At 43.4% G+C, this 19,558-nt stretch overlaps 1 protein-coding gene across 2 annotated transcripts; it reads right to left on the bottom strand.

Annotated features, from left to right (window-relative positions):
• Positions 1–1,177: 1,177 nt before the first annotated feature.
• On the bottom strand, positions 1,178–18,929 carry Tomm34 (translocase of outer mitochondrial membrane 34). Of its 2 annotated transcripts, none has more exons than XM_027954304.3 (7): positions 18,692–18,929; positions 14,416–14,515; positions 13,157–13,309; positions 10,013–10,173; positions 6,845–6,992; positions 2,409–2,535; positions 1,178–1,517 (listed from the first exon to the last, which is right to left on the bottom strand). In XM_027954304.3, the coding sequence occupies exons 1-7, from the start codon at positions 18,816–18,818 to the stop codon at positions 1,503–1,505; spliced, it is 831 nt and encodes a 276-aa protein (XP_027810105.2). In that variant the 5' UTR covers positions 18,819–18,929; the 3' UTR covers positions 1,178–1,502. The 2 variants fall into 2 exon arrangements, with proteins under 2 accessions (XP_027810105.2, XP_027810104.2); XM_027954303.2 differs by having other exon boundaries at positions 1,178–2,173; positions 18,692–18,928.
• Positions 18,930–19,558: the final 629 nt, after the last annotated feature.

Below are 19,558 nucleotides of genomic sequence, written 5' to 3'. Positions count from 1 at the left end.
TTCCCATGTAATGACCTTGTCTTAGGATAGGGGGTAGAATTCATTTATGGCTATTAAGACAGTAATATTGATAGGTTAACATTTCTAGGAAAGGGACAGCTATCACATGTAGAAATTTTAATCTTCATAGCCTCTCAGGAGATGGACAGTGATAACTTTCAAACACAGGTGATGACAAAGCTTACCATGACATTCTATATGTTTATCAGGAATTTAAGTACCAAAAAAAAAGGCCCCTTCGCCTGTGAAGGCCAAGGCCAAGGCCTGGCTGCCTGCTTCCATTGAGTCTAGATGTGCCTTCTATAGCTCTATGTGGGTTGTGATGGGTGTTGCCACTAAATCTGCCTCAAATCAGTGAAGCCCCAAAAGAAATAACGAGGTGTGGCTCCCCACTCTGACAAGGTCCTCTTGCCACACCTGGGGCCTATTGGGTGTGTCTGACTCCTACCATGAACTTGAGTCTACAGGTCTGTGAATATTCAGATAGCAAAAGACTCGTGCTTAAGCGCTGCTCCTGACCTCTCTTCACAGCTCATGTTCCTTATCACCTTTGTGATGAGAAGTATAAGCCAACAAACCTTTGTTTAATCATAAAACTTCTGCATTGAAGTAAAACTAATTTAACTAGGACCACAGCCCAGGAAGGGGAGGCAGCCCTTAATTCCTGTCAAATTCTAAAGTTCTCCAGCCTTACTCCAGGCCATGTTGTGTGAACCTGAGTGGTATTTTTTAGCCCCTGTGCTTCCTCACCACGTCCTCCCCACTAGGACTTTTACACAGGCTGTTGGGTCTCTGCACACTGCTTTCAACGCCCTCCCCCCTTCACCAGTTAACCTCTCACTTTAAAACACGTTCAAGCTTTACCCCCTCAAGGGCCCTTTTCCCTCGACTGTGGGAACCTCCCTGTGGAGGCAGGTAAGGTGCTGGTGACTACTCCATGCTGCTCTGTAGGCTGTGGCTTTATTGGGGGTGATTATCTGATGACTTCTTGCCTTCCCACCGGACTGTCAGCCCTACAGCAGGTAGTCTATTCTTTGTTGCCTCCCCAGCACTGCATGCAGCACCTGGCCCATGCAGACATTTGAGTAAATTTGTTCAACAAATAGATGAAAGCACAAGCAGCAGCAGCAGCTTCTATTGTTACTGCTATAATGGGCGCAAAGCTGAAAAGGCATAATTGAAAGTATGACTTCTGTACAGAAGAAAGCCTTTTAATGCAATAGCTTAACACACAGTTCAACAAATTCAGTCAGTTCAAATTAACTTCAACATATTACAACGAACTAAGAAGCCTGGAGGGGCCACCACTTTGGGGAGGGGGGGATGGGGAGGCAAATTGCTGCCCAGAATGGAAGGATACTGACCTCAAGGAGGCCCCTCTCCCCATCCCAAGAGGTGTGGCCATAACCATTGGGCTCTTGCAATAGCTTAGGTACCTCCATGCAGAAGGCAGCAGCACAGAGTCAAGGGCAGAGCCATCTAGGGAACACAGCTCTGCCTTCTCACCAGAGCAGGGCCTGGAAAAAAGGCACTGGGGCTGACACAGAATTCTGTGCCCAAGACAGGGTGGGGACAGCAGCTGCAGCACTGGAGAACCAGCTCAACAGGCCGCTCTGGGTGTAGGTGGGCCAGGGATTTTAGCTTCTCCCCCACCTCTACCCAGGAGCTCAGTTCAGATTAACTGCAGAGAGGTGAGGTCTGATGCAACTACAAAGGCAGCATTCAATCTGCAGCACACTTGGGGCAGGGACAAAGCCAAGTGCTTTGCTGTTGAGGACTGCTTGTCTGATATGCTAACTGAGGCAGCAGGGTGGGAACAGGGCTCTAGCTTCACACTCAGCTCCAGCAAGGACCTTTGTGGTGAAACCATGTCTGTGCTTGACTATGCTGGCTTAACTTGAACAAGCAAAGCCTCTCAAAGGTGGAGGCCACTGCTGTCGGAGGGGCTGAGGAGGGTATTTCAAAGCTCCCTGTGGGGCATGCTAGGTTTCGGGGGTGGCTGCAAGGGAGGACACCCCTGGCTTCTCTGGGAAGGGCAGACAAAAGGTTCTTGCTGCCCTTTAAGGTTTTATTTCAGTTTCTGGTTAACTTCCTGCCGTAACTTCTGTGCAGGGCCATTCCTGGGCTCAATTTGTAGGAGGCTACTGATGTCTGCAAGGCTGGATTTATAGTCCTAATGGGGAAGAAGAAAAGTGTGGGGAAGGGACCTGGATGAGGTGAAATTCAAATGGATGGGGACAGCTGCTGAGGCAACAGTGTCTTAAAACCCAGCCTCTAACTGCCCTGAGCGACTCTGGGCCTTGGAGGAGAAGAAACTTGGCAGGAACCCGCTTACCTCACCTGTACCCTTAATGAATAATGGCATAAACCCCTGCAGCTATGTTGGTACCTTGGGCAGGCCCTGTTACCTTGAGTGACTTGTAGGCTTGAGCCCGTCTGTATAGTGCTTTCACGTTCTTGCCGTCCAGCTTGAGGGCTTCTGTGCAGTCCTTCACTGCCTCCTTGTCCTGATTCAGGACCAGATGACAGAGTGCTCTGAGGGGAAAGACCATCGCAGAGGTTTAGTCACTTCTGTGGGTCCCTGCAAGCCAGGAGGTAGGTGAGGAGTGACCTCTGGATCGTTGAACCTACTCTGTGCTGACTGTAGCTTCTTCAATCCTACTCCCTTTTTACAGATTAAAAAAAACCAAAAAGCTTTTACAGCTGGCTCAGAGGGGGTGAAGAGCGTTGCCCAAGGTGCCACAGCTACTAAGGGCCAGACCCAGTTCAAACCAAGTGAATCTGAACAACTCCAGACTCCATCTGGTTCTGTTACTGTGTCTGCTCCACTCTCCTCAATCAGGAAAAAGTCAAGTCATCCTGAAACCTTCCCCTTTACAGATTAAAAATATTTACCGTTTGAGAAAACACATAAATACTAATCAATAATAAGCTGACATGTAAGTGGTGAATATAATGAGATGGTGAATACAAAATGGCTAATAAAGCAAATATAACAAAATACTTTAGGATATGGATGGTAGGTATATGGGTGTTCAGTATTTTTCCCTGACAAACTCTAGAATCATCATGAATTAAAAAAGCAGGAACAACCAAACAGGAAAAACTTGGGCTGAGGATACAGCTTAGTAGTAGGATGATTGACTAGCATGTACAAGGCTCTGGGTCTACCCCTAGCATTGCAAAAAAACAAAAACCTAAACCCTACCCTACCCCCCGAAAAAGGAAAAAATCTAGTATTTTGGTGATTTCATAGAATATGTAAAATTAAAGAAAAACCTTCCTGTAGCAATTTAAAGACAGGTGTAAGCCAGGTATGGTGGTGCATGCTAGTAATCCCAGTGGCTTAGGAGGCTGAGGCATGCAGATCTCAAGTTCAAAGCCAGTCTCAGCAGCTTAGCAAGGTCCTAAGCAACTTTGCAAAACCCAGTCTCAAAATAAAAAATGGGCTGAGGATGTGGCTCAGTGGTGCCCCTGGGTTCAATTCCTGGTACCAAATAAAATAAAAAATAAATAAATATAGGTACTAATTTACTGGCACTCTTCTTATTGAGAGGAGGCTGTGCTTGTGACTCTGTTCTCTCCCCTTGAATTCAGGCAGGTTCTGTGACTGCGCTGACCAAGAGGAGGGAAGAGAAAGGGATATGATGCAACTTTCAAGGCCAGGTCATAAAGGCCTTGTTGGTTCTGCCTTGGGTCTCTGAGAACACGTACTCATGAAGACTTGAGCTGCCATGTCAGCAGCTAACTACTCTGAGGCCACCAAGCTATGAGTAGGCCAAGCCAGCGAATAGGGAAAAGCCGCCATGAGAGATGAAAAGGTGCCAGCTTGCTCTAGGAATCCTTTTTTTTTAGCCACTGAGCCATCTCCTACCTCTTTTGATTTTGAGACACAGTCTCACTATGTTGGAATAGAACCCAGAGCCTTATACATGCTAGTCAGTGTTGCTAGGCCCTGCTAAGTTGCTGAGGCTCAGCCTCCCAAGTTGCTGGGACTACAGGCATGGACTACCATGCCCAGCACTTGCTGTAGCAATTCTGTCCCCTAGCCACATGTCATTCCAGTGGGTGGCACACATGTAATGACTCTAAGCCCCAACTACCATCTTGCTGACCCTGAATGAAAGACCCCAAATGAGAACCAAGTGAATCTGAACAACTGAATTCCCCATACTACTAAAGAAATGGGTTGTTATAAATTATTAAGTTTTAGAATAGTAGTCCCTGATTTAAACTTTGAACACACAGCAATTCTAGGGAAACTAAGGTTTTCTCCCAATGGGCTCTGGCAATTTAAAGAATTAACCAAGTTTTGGGAAAGTAGAAGAATCAAAGCATATAAACATTATGTACTGTATAGTGACTTCAGAATATAAATATTAAGATGAATGTAATTATATATGACATCTAAAAATTATATTTAAGATGATAAAAGTGACTTTGGCCTATAAAACAAAGACCTTTAATTTTTGGAAAGTGGAATGATTTTGTATCCAGTTAAAAGGGGTTAAATTACAAAGGAGTCTGGAATATAACATGAGTGAGTAAAAAGGAACATAAGTTTGGGATCACAAAGATCTGGCTTGCGGCTGGCGGTGTGGCTAGCATATGCACAAAGTCCTGGGTTCTATCCCCAACACTGCAAAAAAAAAAAACACAAAAAAACAAACCAAAAACAAGACCTGTGCTGCCACGTATAAGCTATTTACCTGTATACTCATTAATTCATCTTTCTTAGCCAATCTGGGTAAAATGAGACTATGACATAAACCAAACTACTGTTTTGAATACTAAATAATTCTCATAGGGAAGGGTCATTCCATATAGCAAGTTATAGATGCTGGGTACCAAGTGACGGTGTGCATTCAAGTCTTATTAGCACAAAGAGTAAGCGGAGGACTAGGCACTGTTCCACACAGATGCATATGCATGAGTGGGCCATTACAACTGCATCCAGGATGTGCTAAGCTTTCAGTCACAATGGATGAAAATTCAGTTTTGTAATTAGTCCTCTAAATTAAGTTTATAAATTCAATGCAGTCACAACCAAAAACTGTTCAACAAAACAGTTTTTGGAATTTGTCAACATGATCCTAATGCTTAGCTGGAACAACAGGTGTAGGAGAACAGCTAGGGATACCTCAATTAAGAATAATGGGGAAGGGGCTGGGGCTGAAGCTCAGTGAAAGATTGCTTGCCTGGTATGTGTGAGGCACTACATATAAATAAACAAAATAAAGGCATGCTATCCATCTGCAGCTACCAAAAAAAAAAAAAAAAAAAAAAAAAAATGATGGGGCAAAGATCAGCTTTACAAGACATTGAAAAGCAAGAGCAATTAAAACAATGTGGCACAGATACATTTGCCTAGAGAACGGTATTTAAGCCAGACTTAGCGGTGCATGCCTATAATCCCAGTAACTTGGGAGGCTGAACTAGGAAGGAAGATCACAAGTTCAAGGCTGAGGCAATTTAGCAAGGTGAGACCCAGTCTCAAAAAATTAAAAAAGAGGTGGGGATGTCGTTCAGTGGTGTCCAATTACCAATAACAAACAAACAAAAAACAGTAAGCAAAACAAAGTACTATCCCAGATATTTCCACAAATGTGAAGTGAATGGGCTACAGGCTTCCTTTTTAAGTTAGCCTGGCAAATTGAGGCACCCCTGGTCCAGAGAGTAAAATCACAGGGTTCAAAATCCCACAGTCCAAGCTTTGTCTTTTCAACTCTTTTGGCAACAAAACCACCAGACCTGGAACTGATATGAGACTACTTAGTTTCTGCCATCCCATGTGAATATGGAATTTTCATATTTCACTGAAGAAAAACTAATAATTTCAGTAAGCTGCCCCATTCCCTCCTGGGTTTTACATAATTCAGTATATGGACTGTATTACCTTACTAAAATCTAAAACACATTTTATTCCAAGAGTTTTGAATAAGGAATAGTAAACCTGCATCAGATTAAAGATAAGTGAACACAAGAGTGATAAGTACATGTTGGTAGGAAAGGAGAAACAGATTTGTAACATTTTATAATCAATATTTGGATGAGATAAAGTCCTTGATGACTGTCAAGTTTCTGACAGAATATTAACAGATCTCACTGGAGCCAGACTCCAATTCTGGCATCACTGTTTATGGGCCGCCTGAGCTAAGGAAAGCCCTTCCTTCTGAGCTTTGGTTTTCTCAACTCCAAAACAGGAAGACCTCCTATCACCTGTATCTGTACCTCCAAGCACTACTGTAAAGCAGTGAGTCTCATATAATAAAGGTATGATATTCTGGCTCCAAGGCCTTCACTGCTAGTGGTCACTGATAACAGCTCCTCCCAAAGAACCTTCCACCCACAAAATCTAATATCTCTGGCTGGACTGTGACCCTCCTATTCCCAGGCCAGGCAATCACTATTCTACTCCCTGGGCTCTGGACCAGTTCTCTGACAGAAACTGCCAATATTTTTGGGTCTTGGAGAAGTCATGGGGTAAGGGAACAAGAGGAGGGTGGTGGAGAGGCAAAGACTCATTTTGAAGTTGTTTTCAGTAAGCACATGGCTTTTACTTTACTGTATGCTTACTTGGGGTAATTAATGAAAATTTTGGGGAGTGGATCTAACAAAGCCCAGGCTACTCTTTGGTATCCCTTAGTTTCTACCCCTATGAGAGGGCAAATGCCACTGGCAATGCCTAGCTCACAGTGCCTGTAACTGGTATGAACATGTTTTGAGTTGTAACATATGACTAAACGCTAGGGACTGAAGAACCTACCACAGTTGGAGAGAAGACTATGGAACAAATCATTCAATGTTCTGAAATCCCCCAGGCCAGCAGCTGTGTAGAAGATACCTGTTGCTGTACGTGGTAGATTCCAGGTTACTAAACAAGAGGCTTTCATTGTACTTCTCAATAGCTTTCTTATGGTTGCCCTTCTTTACAAGCTCATTGCCTTCTTCCTTCAGAACTCTGGCTCTCTCCACATCCCCAGCAGAAGGCACTAGATACAAATTCAGAAGAGGAAAAAACCATAGAGCAGGTGCCAAATGAGATCAATGAGATCTCTTCAGTATCATCTCTTCAAAGTTGTCTATAATCCTCTCTCCCCCAGAGACTGCCTACACCATTGCAGATCCTCCTTCCTGATTAATGGTTTCTGAGAATTTAACACTTTTCATTCAGAAAAGGTTGGAGCCTCCTGTTATAAACATATTAATACACACACATGATAAAAAAACAACCCAGGTTCTAGTCTTGGCACTGTCACTTGGTACTTGGAATCCATCTTGTGTGACCACTGAACTTTTGGACTTCAATTTCTTCACCAACACATGTAGAAGCATAAGTATTAATAAACAAGCATCTAGTGAAGAAAGCCTATAAAGTTTAAGGCCAGCCTCAACAACTTAGCAAGAATCTGTCTTAAAAATTTCAAAAAAAGGCTAGTGATGTAGTTCAGTGTTAGAGTGTCCCTAGCTTCAATCCCCAGTACTGCAAAAAGGCTGTAGTTTCTGGATTTTCAGAAAAGTGGTGAAGACCAGGCACTTCCTGTTTTGATCTGACCTGCACTTCCTGTTTTGATCTAACCTGTGAGTATTCTCCCTCACCTTACACGTTCATCTCTGCTCCAACCTTGTTATCTGGTAACAAAGTTAAAACTCAAAGCTGCTCATGCTGGTGTGGTCAAGCCCTTTACTGCTTGGCTCTAGTTAATTGTTCTGGCATCTGTTCTACATCACTTGCTTCTTTAATCTTTAAAAACTGCCTTTAAAAAACAATATTTATGGGCTGGAGTTGTAGCTCAGTGGTAAAGTGCTTGCCTTGTATGAGTGAGGTGCGGGGTTCAATCCTCAGCACCATATAAAAATAAATAAATAAAGGTATTGTGCCCATCTACAATATTTGTAACAAGGGCAAGATTATAGGAACAAATAAATTCTGGAACTCATGCCCCTGCTTAAGAAACAGAACACACTAGGATCTTTAAGGTCCTGTAGGCCCTTCCCCAACTCAACCCACTCCTGGAGGAAACTATTATCCCCATTCTGTGCTTTCTCTGGTTTTGTTTTTAAAGTGTAGTTTACCTATATACAATAAACCATTTGGTGTTTACTTTGACTCTGAACTTCATAAATCTATGTATATGATTTGGTTTTCTTTTTCCCCTCTCAGCATTATATTCCTAAGATAATTTGTGTTGATTCATGAAGGTGTAGTTCATTCACTTTCATGGCTGTAATATCACGCAGATCTGTCCATTCTCTTAACTGTAGAGATGTGAGATGTTTCCAGTTTTGTTTTTACTATTACATTCATTCTGCTATGATCATTTCTGTCCTTGTTACGTGTGCACGAGTTCCTCTAGAAGTAAACCAGTGGGCTGCAATACACGCACAGCTCCAGGTATTCCTGGGCTCTGCAACACACCCCTTACTTCAATCATAACTCATTCCTACTGTTCACTTTGTGCACTTTTACTTTCCAACTCTTTCCACTGTCTCTGCCAAGAATTCTGCTCCCTTCTAACCTCACCTCATTTTTCCAGGTCCAGCTGAAACGATCGCCCCCATCACCATCTCTTCTGTGAGCCTTTCCCCGATTCCAGCAAGCACTCGTAAGCCAGCTCTTAAAACAAACTTTCTGAACACTAAAGACTTGTATTTTAAAATGTTCTGCTTAAGTGTCTCAGGTCCTCAACAGACCAAGAACTTCCTGAGAGCCACGGCTGCCTCTGTCTTCTGTATCACACTGCTTAACACAAAATAAATCATAGGTGCTCTGAATTCATCTAGTTATTAGCACCCTACATTTTTACTCCAGAGAAGAGTGGGGGAACACTTACCAGGCTCCCACAAACCAGAATGAATGCTACCCATGGCCTGGAAAAAGAAATAATTTCTGCCCTCCCATAATAACTAAAGGTCACATGACAGGGCTTTAGCCTTGCTCCTTTCTGCACCTAGCTTGCTGGGCTAATTCCTTTGGTTTCCTGTAAGAGCTTTCCTGTGGAAAGTCTCCTGTTTGTGGCTACCTAGATTTCTGTTTTTTTACTCATCCTTCTCCAAGATTCATACAGTGTATCCTCCTCTAGTTATGGAAGTAGCATAGATAGCTTGGGGCTGAACTAGTCACAAAAATCTCATCCTCTGGCCTATGATCAATTAGAACAGGGGGTGGCGGGGAGAGAGAGACAAACACACACAGACAGACACGGACAGACAATGCCTGACCAAGAGATTTGGGGGAAAATGTTCTTTTACTAGTGAATTATGGACACAAGGGACTTTCTTTCTTCCTCTAGGTCATGAGGCATGGTGCATAGCTGAAAGCTAGGAACTGGTACAGCTACTTTATCACTAGGAGGGGAGCCTGTCTGAAGTCAAAGCTGAAAAACAACATAGAAGAGAGCAAAGAGAAGTACTGAGAATTGAAGTCAAAGAGTCTGGTAATGGCCTTGCATGGTGCCTGTAATCCAATGACTTGGGAGGCTGAGGCAGAAGGTCTGCAAGTTTAAGTCCAGCCTCAGATACTCAGTAAGAACCTGTCTCAAAATTAAAAATAAGAAGGGCTGTGGATGTAGCTAGTGGTAAAGCACCCCTGGGTTTAATCTCTAGTACTGGGTGTGGAGGAAGTAGTGAATTGCTGTGGCAAACCTCTCCTGAGCTTTTCAGCTATATGAGCCAATAAATTCATTTCACTGTTTTAATAGTCTTGTAATCAAAAACATCCTCAGTGACACATCTCAATGCTGCCAGAGGACTGGGAGCCAATACTATATGGCTCCTGGAGCCTGGCCCGCCCCACAGTTTCATCCTTAAGGCTATGAGGTAGCTGCATTGCCACCTCACAGCACAACTCAGGAGATGATATTTAAGAAGTCAAGACTTTTTCATTTTGTTTTGTTTTAAACTTTGTTTACAAGATTATTTTTTATAACCCAGCTAAACAAGGCCAATTTTTATACAACTACTCTAAAGAAAGGGTCTAAGACTCTCTGGACAGGAGATGGTCACAGCTTACCTCTGCTCTTTGTAGTTTCTTTGGATTTGTTTTTGGTTGACTCTTTGTTTTCTGAAGGCAAGGAATTCCACCTCTTCTGGGCTGAGACAGGCACCACAGGGATAGAGGGTAGCTTCAGGCGCCACTCAGGCCCAAGTGAATCCATGAGAGCTCTGGTCATTCTGGAAGGGAAGGCAGGATTGCAGAGAGGTTTTCAGCCAGTTCAAGAAGATAGTCCTCCTTTTGCACACCCAAGGGAAGTAGGCCCTTTCAGAAAAGCCAGTTATGATCCTCTCCTGGTCTGAACCATTTGTTTATATCCTCTGACACACCACCAAAGAGGACAGGAGTCTGCCATCTACAGACACCTTATCAGATCAGCCACTAACACTCCTTCCCTTGCGCTTGGCCGCACTATGTTAACTTTAAAGCGGTGATCTGTTGCTTGTTGAGGATACTTAAGCTCTGTCCCCAAAACATTATACACTCCCCAAGGAAAGATTCTGTTTTATGTTTTCTCAAAGAATCTAGTACAAAGGCATGCAAGCACCTGATAATGCTCAGAGATTTCTCTAAAATGCATTTTTTTTTTTTTTAATGGTGCTGGGGATTGAACCCAGGGATTTATGCATGTGAGGCAAGCACTCTACCAACTGAGCTATATCCCCAGCCCTAAAATGCAAATCTTAAGTCATTCTCCAACCTTAAAACTTCTCAGGGTTCCCATTTCCCTAAGTTAACATGCATCCCCTTTTCCACTTTTATTATGCACCATATTCCCTCCTAATCCTTATGTTTATTTTTTCTTTACCTGGAACAATTTCTCCCATTTTCCATTCCCACCTTCTAGGTCCAGCTAAGTCCTACTTATTAGGCTCTCAGCTTAACATGCTACTCTATGACCATGTCCATTTTGTTAACTGATCTCCAGGACCTAGCACATCACCTGGCACCCACTAAGGTCTAATAAGTATGTGATGAATAGTCATATACTTCTGCTCTTACAGCCATGTTCCTGGGTTACAAGGATAAAAATCACACAGACTGATCTTACTACAAATTAATGATCTCCAACGAGGTCACAAAGCTGTTTTCCTGATTAACTTAGCTATATCAAATCTCTTAAGCTGTTTTCTAACCTTTCTCTTTTTTCAAAGCAAACTTTCTCATACCCCAAATATAAACCTACCTGCCAGGGACTCAAACCTTCCTCTCTCTCCTGTCACAATAGCGGAGACAACAGTGACTATCCCTCCAGATGGGATGGACCCCATCTCCTGCCTCTCAAGCAGCATCTCCCTTGCCTTTATCTGCATTCTTTCTCTCTACTGATTCTAACTGTCTGCATTTAGGTCCCTTTGTTCACTAAATAAAATCCTCCTATCCATCTACCATCCCAGCTATACCCCCCCTGCTTTCTTTCACGTCAGATTTTCTGCACTCTCTGCCATCTGGCTTCTGATCCCACTGAATGGCATCCACCAGCATCACTAGTGACTATACCTTTAGCTGACTTAAGCTTCTTGGAATACAGGACATTAATGACATCTCCATCCCTTCTTAAAATACTCCTTCACTGTGGCAACTAAATGCCCCACATTTTCTTCCACTTCTCTTCGCAAGTCCCCAAATGGTGGAGTTTTTCAAAGTTCCATCTTCTTCCCACTACATACTGGCTGTGGTGTTATTTTTTTTTTTCCTCCCACATCTTCAACCTCTGTGTTGATCACCCTCAAATTTCTATGTCTTGCCTACTTTTCTCTTTTACTCCAAACCAACGTAAACAGCCTTCCTTACATCACAGTTACCTCCACGGCAACAGGCCAACAACCTAGATGTTCTCTGCTGTTCTTCCCTTCTCACCACCCCCACTTGCTAAGACTATTAAGATCCTAAGTGTCCTCTGTTGTGCCACTCTTCTCTCTACTATCTCTCCCTTCTCCTGGACTGCTGCATGCTCCCTTCCTACTTTGTTCCTTCATGTCATCACTCAACAATAAGCTTTTCTACAAAACACAAATCTGTTCATGTTGCTTCATGGCTAAAAACCTTCTTAAGATGCCTCACTCACTCAGGATTAAGTCCCAGCCCCATGCACCAGGCCCTGTGTGACCTGGCCTCACTAATTCATCCCAAGATGAATTTCCCATCTACCGCACCATGTGGAATGGACGTTTTACAATTCCTGTAAAATGTTGGGCTCACTCACCCTTGTACATGCTGCCCTTCTGCCTTGCTGACCCTCTACTCCAGATCTCTTCTGTCAGTCTTTGCTCACCTCCCCTGAAAAGCCTTCTCTGGCCTCCTTCCTCCTAGTTGGTGAGAGGCCTCCTTTCTGTCCTAAGAACCCTCTGTGCTGCCTCCTACTGTGTGACTTAGCACAATGTACTGAGGGTGCCTATTACTGATGTCTTCTTGAGACCAGCAGCCCTAGGAGGATAGGAAAAGTTAAGTCTTGGTCAGCAGCCCAGGTTCTAGTGTGAGGTCTGATATTTTGTTGAGTGATAGAAATTAAAAGGAGGCAAACAGAAAACACAGGATGCTGACAAAAGTCAAGCAAGAAATAAAACACTTAACGTGTACTAGGAGGTCAAGGGTTTGCTATTTTTTTGGTTTTCTAGCAGCCCTCATAGGAGAAACATAATCAGTTATACAAATGAGGGTATTTATGAGATAAAAACCAAACATGGCTCAGGAGACCAGGAAGACATTTCACCTGAGGAGCTTCATGGAGGGGTCATAATATAATACTGTAAACTACATCCACAAACAAAATCCCTACAGGCTGAGTCCTGGTTGCATATGCTTGTGCATTACTTTCCCAGTTAGAGTTAGCACTCTGAGGACAAATGGGATCCAAATCTCTTTTTTTACTTCCCCTCATGGAATCTGGCACAATACCTTAAAGAGTTCAATAACCGTTACTGTGTGAATGAACTTGCACATCCAGACAAAAATCAGTCAATCTCAATGATTCTGACTCCTTAAATACCTGCTAAAACAACAGCAGATTCTCTTTCTACATTTCATTTAACCCACATGCTCCTTAGGAAATTTCTAAGTATAGACAGACCTTGCCCAGAAGACAACTGAAGCAATGGCCAAAAGCCAATCAAGGAGGACAGGAAATTCCCATGGAGAAATCCTACAATGAATGTGAATCACCTGTTGATGCCTTCCAGGGCTGACGCCACACTGTTATCAATTTGCAGTACAGTCTTGTAGTCGACATAGGCCAGAGGATACTTCTCTAGGGCCTCATAGGCAGATGCTCGCCGCAGCAGAGGCTTCATGCTGAAGGGAACCAAGGCCAGTGCTCTAGAACAGGAGGCAAAAATATCATCTGCCTGATGTACTACCAGGGCTCTCGAATAGATCTTTCAGTCAGGGTCATCTGCAGCACTCAGTATACTGAAGGTAATTCTAGGGCAAGAGACACTGCAAAGAATGCTTAACCGTAAATAAAGACTTTTAAAGCTGGATTGAAGTAAGGAGGGGAAGAGGGCAAAAATCAATACTGTGAAATTTGTGTGCATGTATGTCAATTTTCATAGCTTCAATTCCCCCCAAAATTAAGAACTAAAGATTTGCAGCTTTCATGCTAACATGTTTCTAGACTGTGGCCTAGTGGTAATACCAAAAGGCTCTGCAGTCAGCTGGGATGGTATTTGGATTCCACCTCTGCCACTATGTAATCCTAGGCAAATCACTATTTCTCCAACTCTCTGCAACTCAGTTCTGGACTGAGAAGGATGATAAACACCAGAGTGATCTGAGCACTCAAGGAGGAAAACCTACCACAGACCCTAGGAGCATGCTCATGTCTCTGCTCCTGTCTACCATCCCTGCACAAATCTAAGGCAATGTCACAGGATATCAGATCTGAGAACACATTTAGCTATGTGCTATTGTAGCTGTGATGAAATAAAGCAATATTAGACTGGCCTGGAGAGGAAGAGGTACGAAAAATTGTTCAATATCTTTTACAATTGTTCACTGATAAAGACCCATTTCCTTCTCTCTCCTTGGTTCTTTATAAACAATCTGTTAACCTGTATTCTATCTTTCTTTTTTTTCTTCCCTCTCACCTACACCCATCCCAGAAAATCACCTGGACAAGCAAGTCATAGGTCTGCAACCTTACCTCTCCCCAGATATCAAGTCTCATAAAGGCTGCAAAGCCTATGTCCAGCTGCCCACCCTACTTCTTTTTGAGCAGAAGAGCTGACTCCAAAGACACAAGTCAGGTGCCACAAGGATGGAGCCTCTCATTCTCAGTGGCCGGGTGTCACTTAGTGACACTTCCAAATAACTTGTCACAGATGTGACTGGTGGAATCCTTTTGAAGAAGAAAATAAGCCAGATACACCCGATCTCCTCTTCCAAAACCCTCAGGCATCCCAATGTTACCCTGGGCCACTTACGAAGTGCAGTCTTTGATGCAGTCTGTGCAGTTTCCATCCTTTAAGTGGCATGCTGCTCGGTTGGAGTACAGAACACTCTCTTCTTCAGGGTCTGAAGAACCTACCCAGGTGGAGGCAGGAACAGAAAGAATATCATCAGAAATGGATGTCTCTGGACACTGGGACTCATTTCATATCTGGGCTCTCTAGGCTTTGGGAAAGGCAGCAGAGATGACTATAACCTGATCAGGCTTGTCTGCCAGATGGAACAGCATGTCTGACATAACAGTGGGGACACAGAGCTTTATGCCATACACAGGGAACCAACTAGCTCCTCCTTCATTCATTCTAGTACTGAACTTGATACTAGGTGAAAGATAAATATGAAACAGCTGGTTCCTGCTTCAAAAAATAATTTTAAAAAAGCTGTAACTACGTGAGGATGTGTATCTTATTATAGAAAGCATGTGAACCCAATAGAAGGGGGGAAAAAAGGAAAATAACAATATGAGAAATGCCTGATAAGTAGATTAACCAAAGAAGTGTAAGGAATATATCACTAGTGAAACTTCACATTATGTACAACCACAAGAATGGGATCTAATTAGAATAAGTTATACTCTATGTATGTATAATATGTCAAAATACACTCTACTGTCATATATATCCAGAAAGAAAATTAAAAAAAAAAAAAAAAAGTTGTAGGGACATGAAAGCAGTTTTACCTGGTCAAGTCAGAGAGGACTTTGCCTGGTACGTGAAAACTAAGTTGGGAATGCTAGGACTTCAGAGAACTCAATCAGGAGGACTCAAGTTACCCATCAGGGAGAGCATTACTAGTCATTTCTCTAATGGCAGTCCTACCCATAAGCACACAGAAGATCATGTCCCTTCCCATGGCTACAATGATTTCCACATTTAAATATAATTTTCAACCCCTTCATACCCACTAGCGTGGGCCATAATTAAACAAACAGACAACAACAAAAACCCAGAAAACAAGCTGGGCATGGTGGTACATGCCTGTAATCCCAGCAGCTTGGGAGGCTGAGGCAGGAGGATCTCTAGTTCAAAGCCAGCCTCAGCAAAAGTGAGGTGCTAAGCAACTCAGTGAGACCCTGTCTCTAAATAAAATACAAAAAACAGGGCTGGGGATGTGGCTCAATGGTCGAGTTCAATCCCTGGTCCCCCTCATCCCCTCCAAAAATCCAAGAAAAACAGTGAAAATAATGGTTGCCTCAGTAACTCCACTTCTAGATATATATCCAGAAGGAGAGAAAACAGACTCCTTTAAAAATTTTGAAACATTCAGAAAATAATTTAAAATACTCATATCCACTGCTTTATTTAGCAAAATTATGGTTCCAACCTTTTTATTTTCGAGATGGCTAATGCTCTACCCATCCTCATCCTCATCCCTGTGCTCCCTCCCCCAGAGGCTGGCACGATTCTGAAGCTGGTATCTAAATTTTCAAGTATTACTTACTTTTATTATGTTTTCATAGTTAAGATACAATATTGTTTCGTGTCCACTGAAGCATTCCCTAAGTGGTATTTTATAGCCTATCCTCCTGAAACTTATTTCTTTCACTAAGAATCACGATACTATGTTAGTACCTGAATTTTTCACTCAATACCAACAATAACAAACATAATTAATAGCCAATTTTTTTTCTTCTTTACTTTGGCAGGCCTGAGACAGACAGTACAGGAATGTTATGGTTTAGATATGTGATGTCCCCTAAAAGCTCATGGGTGAGACAATGCAAGGTGGTTTAAGGGTGAAATGATTGGGTAATGAGAATCCTAACCCAATCAGTGCATTAATCCCCTGGTAGGGATTAACTGGATGGTAACTGTAGGTAGATAGGGTGTAGCAGGAGGAGGTAGGTTCCTGGGGGCATGCCTTTGGGGTCTGTATTTTGTCCATGGGGAATAGAACTCTCTCTGCTTCCTGGTAATATATTCCCAGTTGCCTTTCTCTGCCTCACACTTCTGCCATGATGTTCTAGCTCATCCCAGGCTCTGAGGAATGGAGTTGGCCATCTATGGACTGAAACCTCTGGAATCATGAGCCCCCACATAAACTTTCCTACCTAAAATTATTCTTGTCAGATTTGTTAGTTACAACAGCAAAAAAGTTGACTAAAACAAAGGATAAGTAAAATACCTCCTGTACTTAAGGAGCAAGTACAAACACTTAAAACCTGTAATCCATCTCAAGTTACTCAGAAATAGCTTGGTGTGCTGGAAAGTGCATGAGAACCTAAAATCCAGGACTGGGAGGAGTGATAGAGAGCTTACCTAGCATGTGTGGCCCCAGCCTCTCCCCCCACTTCTCCCCCACACATACAGCTGAGAAGAAAGCACAATCCAGCTGTGACCCTGTGCAAGTCATTCAACCCCTCAGATCTTGTGTGCTCACCTACCACATAAAGATATCACTTTACAGATTTGCTGCAAGGGTTCATTGTGTTAGGGTGCTCAGAATCAAGAAAACATCAGAAAAATGAAGGCAATTATCCACAAATTACCTAGAAAATTAGTAGCAGGATCAGAACCAAACTTTGGTACCCGCTAAGTCTAAACTCCAGGCTAGCTAGGGTGTTATAGTGGTGGTGGGGGGAGGCAGAAATATCAATATCTCAGATTCCTTAGCAACTTCCTCAAGTGAGGCTGACATGAGGAAATGGGCCTAAAGAGAAGGCTTCCAGAAAAAAAAAAAAAAAAGGGGTTAAATAACTTGAAATTGTTGAAAGTTTCAACAAAATGTGGAATTTTGGAAGAAGTCTAGCTAAATGACTAAACATTTGGACTTAGCAATCAGACAGATTCATATTCAAATCCTGGCTCTGACATGTCCTCAGTGTGTAACCCTAGGGTAGGCAATTTAATTTTTCTGGATTCTTCATCTATGGGTGTCTTATCCATAGGGTCATAAAAAAGACAAATAAGATAATGTTTATTATGTTTAGCACACAGTAAAGAATTCAATAAATGCTGGCTGAGAAAACGAGAAAAAGACAGGCAAAAGGAAATAGGTACTAAAAAGTGATTTACAGAGAATCCATCCAGGGCTGTCCTCAAAAATCAAAGCTTTAACAAATGGGGACTCCTGAATAAGATACTCTGGAGAAGTTACTTTGTGCAAAGGTCTGTTGCTATGAACTGGAGGCCGAGAGAAGGGAATATGCTACTCCTCTGTTTAAAACTCTCCAATAGTTTTCCAGCAGGGAATAAAACCCAAACTCCTAAGGATTAAAACAGCTTTACAACAAGGTTCTACCTACCTCCTGTCTTTCTTATTCCCTCCAGAGGCTCACTATACTTTAACTCTGAACACACCTTGCTTATTTTCTCTCCGGGCCTTTCTAATAGCCGTTTTCCTCCCCCTGGAATGTTCGGCACCCTAAACTTTGTGTACTGGGCTTCTTATTCAGATATCTCCTCAAGTATCTCTTCTTCAGAGTTGTCCTTGACAACTAAAGGAGTGCTTCAGTCAACTCTATCCATCATTTCCTCATGTCTTCTTTATGTTCCTGGGCAGCTCTAAAATCACCAGGGAGGAAAGAGGCTGGGCCATAAAGCTTACTGCTTCAGAAACATTTGGAGTCAATCAGTTGGGAAAATAGTTTGTATTCAAAGCCAGCTCCGAAGGAAGACAGAGCAAACTGAACTGAAAATCCTGAAGGTGGGCAGAATTTTTAAAGGAGAAAAGACAGGGAAGTGACAAAAGACAAGAACTGTACGTTTGTAGATTTAGTTAGTCTCCCCTAGACATCATCTTTAATGCCTTTCAGCTTTGGATGGGAGTCCGCAGCCTCCACTCTCATCAGGTGAAGGCTATTCCCAATTTCCAATGGAGGAGGCAGATTCTCTTTCATTCATAGCCCTCATTATCTCAGATGTCTCGTTTATTTCTTTAGTAGCTTAAGACCCCCTACCTCAATAACCGTCTTTAATATAACAAATGCTCAACAAATATTCACTGAAAAATCAACAGCTGAGGGGTAAGCGGATTCAGTTATATCCTCAGGGATCAGAATGAGGCCGGAAAACTTAAGATGAGAACCAAGAAGGCAGTTCAAGAGCAGGTGGAAAGGAAGGGCCAAGGAAGTTTCTCGTCGAATGCCAAAGTCGGGAAGGGACCGGGAACTAACGGGAGGGCCCGGGGGGTCGGGGGGCCGGTCCGCCGCGGAGAGAGCCAGCCCCAGAAACACTGAATACAGTGAGGCCGGGTGCTGGTGGGGACTGGAGAAAGCGGGCCCGGAGGAGGAACCGGGGGGCGGGTTCATACCTCGCACCTGCAGCAACCGCAGCGCGCGGCAGTAGAGCGCGGAGGCCTCGGCGTACTGGCCGTTGCGGAAGCTCTGGTTGCCGGCGGCGCGGAGCCCCTCCACAGAGTCTGGGAGTTTGGGGGCCATCCCGGAGCCGGGCGGGCACACGAGGGCCGCCTCGGTTTCCCCCTGAGTGATGTGAAACGGCTCCGGGCGGAAGCACCGCCTGCGATTATTTAGGTCCGGTAGCAAACCCGGCCACGAGGGGGCGCGGCCTTCGCCAACCCGAGACCCGTAGCGCCCCGCCCTCTGCGCGTGCTCAGTTTGGAACCTCTGTCTGCTTCGCGAGGTGGCTGGAGATTCCCCAACTGGCAGCTGGGGAATTGGGCGCTCTGGATGAGGCCAATAAGGAGGATGTCTGCTCTCAGGGCACTTACGTTCTGGAGTGGCGTGACAAACAATTAAATCATGAGCAAGTAAAGACGCTAATTTCATAATGCGATTAGTGCTCTTTAGGATAATGCCATACAAAGTGACCACGTGGGCGCTATTTTAGATGCGGGGCAAGGGAAGGCATCTCTAGGTGAGTAATAATTAGGTTGAGACCTGAGAAGGGAATGCTGTTCCAAAGGGGGAGCAAGTGCAATAGCCCTAAGGCTAGAAAGAACCTCACACCTCATACACTGTAGATACTGATTTAGTAAATAAATGCACAGATTGAGGGGTGAAGACTTGGAACTGAAAGTGCCTAAGTTTATACTTCAAGCCTCATCTGATGTCCCTCTCTGTCCTACTTGATTTTTGTAAAAAAAAAAAAAAAAAAAAAAAAAATCTCTTTGCTACCGGCAACACTAAGTTCTTTCTCTTACTCCTAGCCTTTCCTTGTT

Source organism: Marmota flaviventris, chromosome 2 (genome assembly GCF_047511675.1).
Source record: "Marmota flaviventris isolate mMarFla1 chromosome 2, mMarFla1.hap1, whole genome shotgun sequence".
NCBI lineage: Eukaryota > Metazoa > Chordata > Mammalia > Rodentia > Sciuridae > Marmota > Marmota flaviventris.
This window is presented reverse-complemented; position numbering and strand designations above follow the sequence as displayed.

Coding starts and splice junctions, on each gene's coding strand:
- Tomm34 (XM_027954303.2), bottom strand. CDS start 18,818: ATGGCCCCCAAACTCCCAGACTCTGTGGAGGGGCTCCGCGCCGCCGGC. Junction 13,310..14,415: donor TGCATCAAAGACTGCACTTC/GTAAGTGGCCCA, acceptor CTCCTGTTCTAG/AGCACTGGCCTTGGTTCCCT. Junction 10,174..13,156: donor GCCCTGGAAGGCATCAACAG/GTGATTCACATT, acceptor CTTCCCTTCCAG/AATGACCAGAGCTCTCATGG.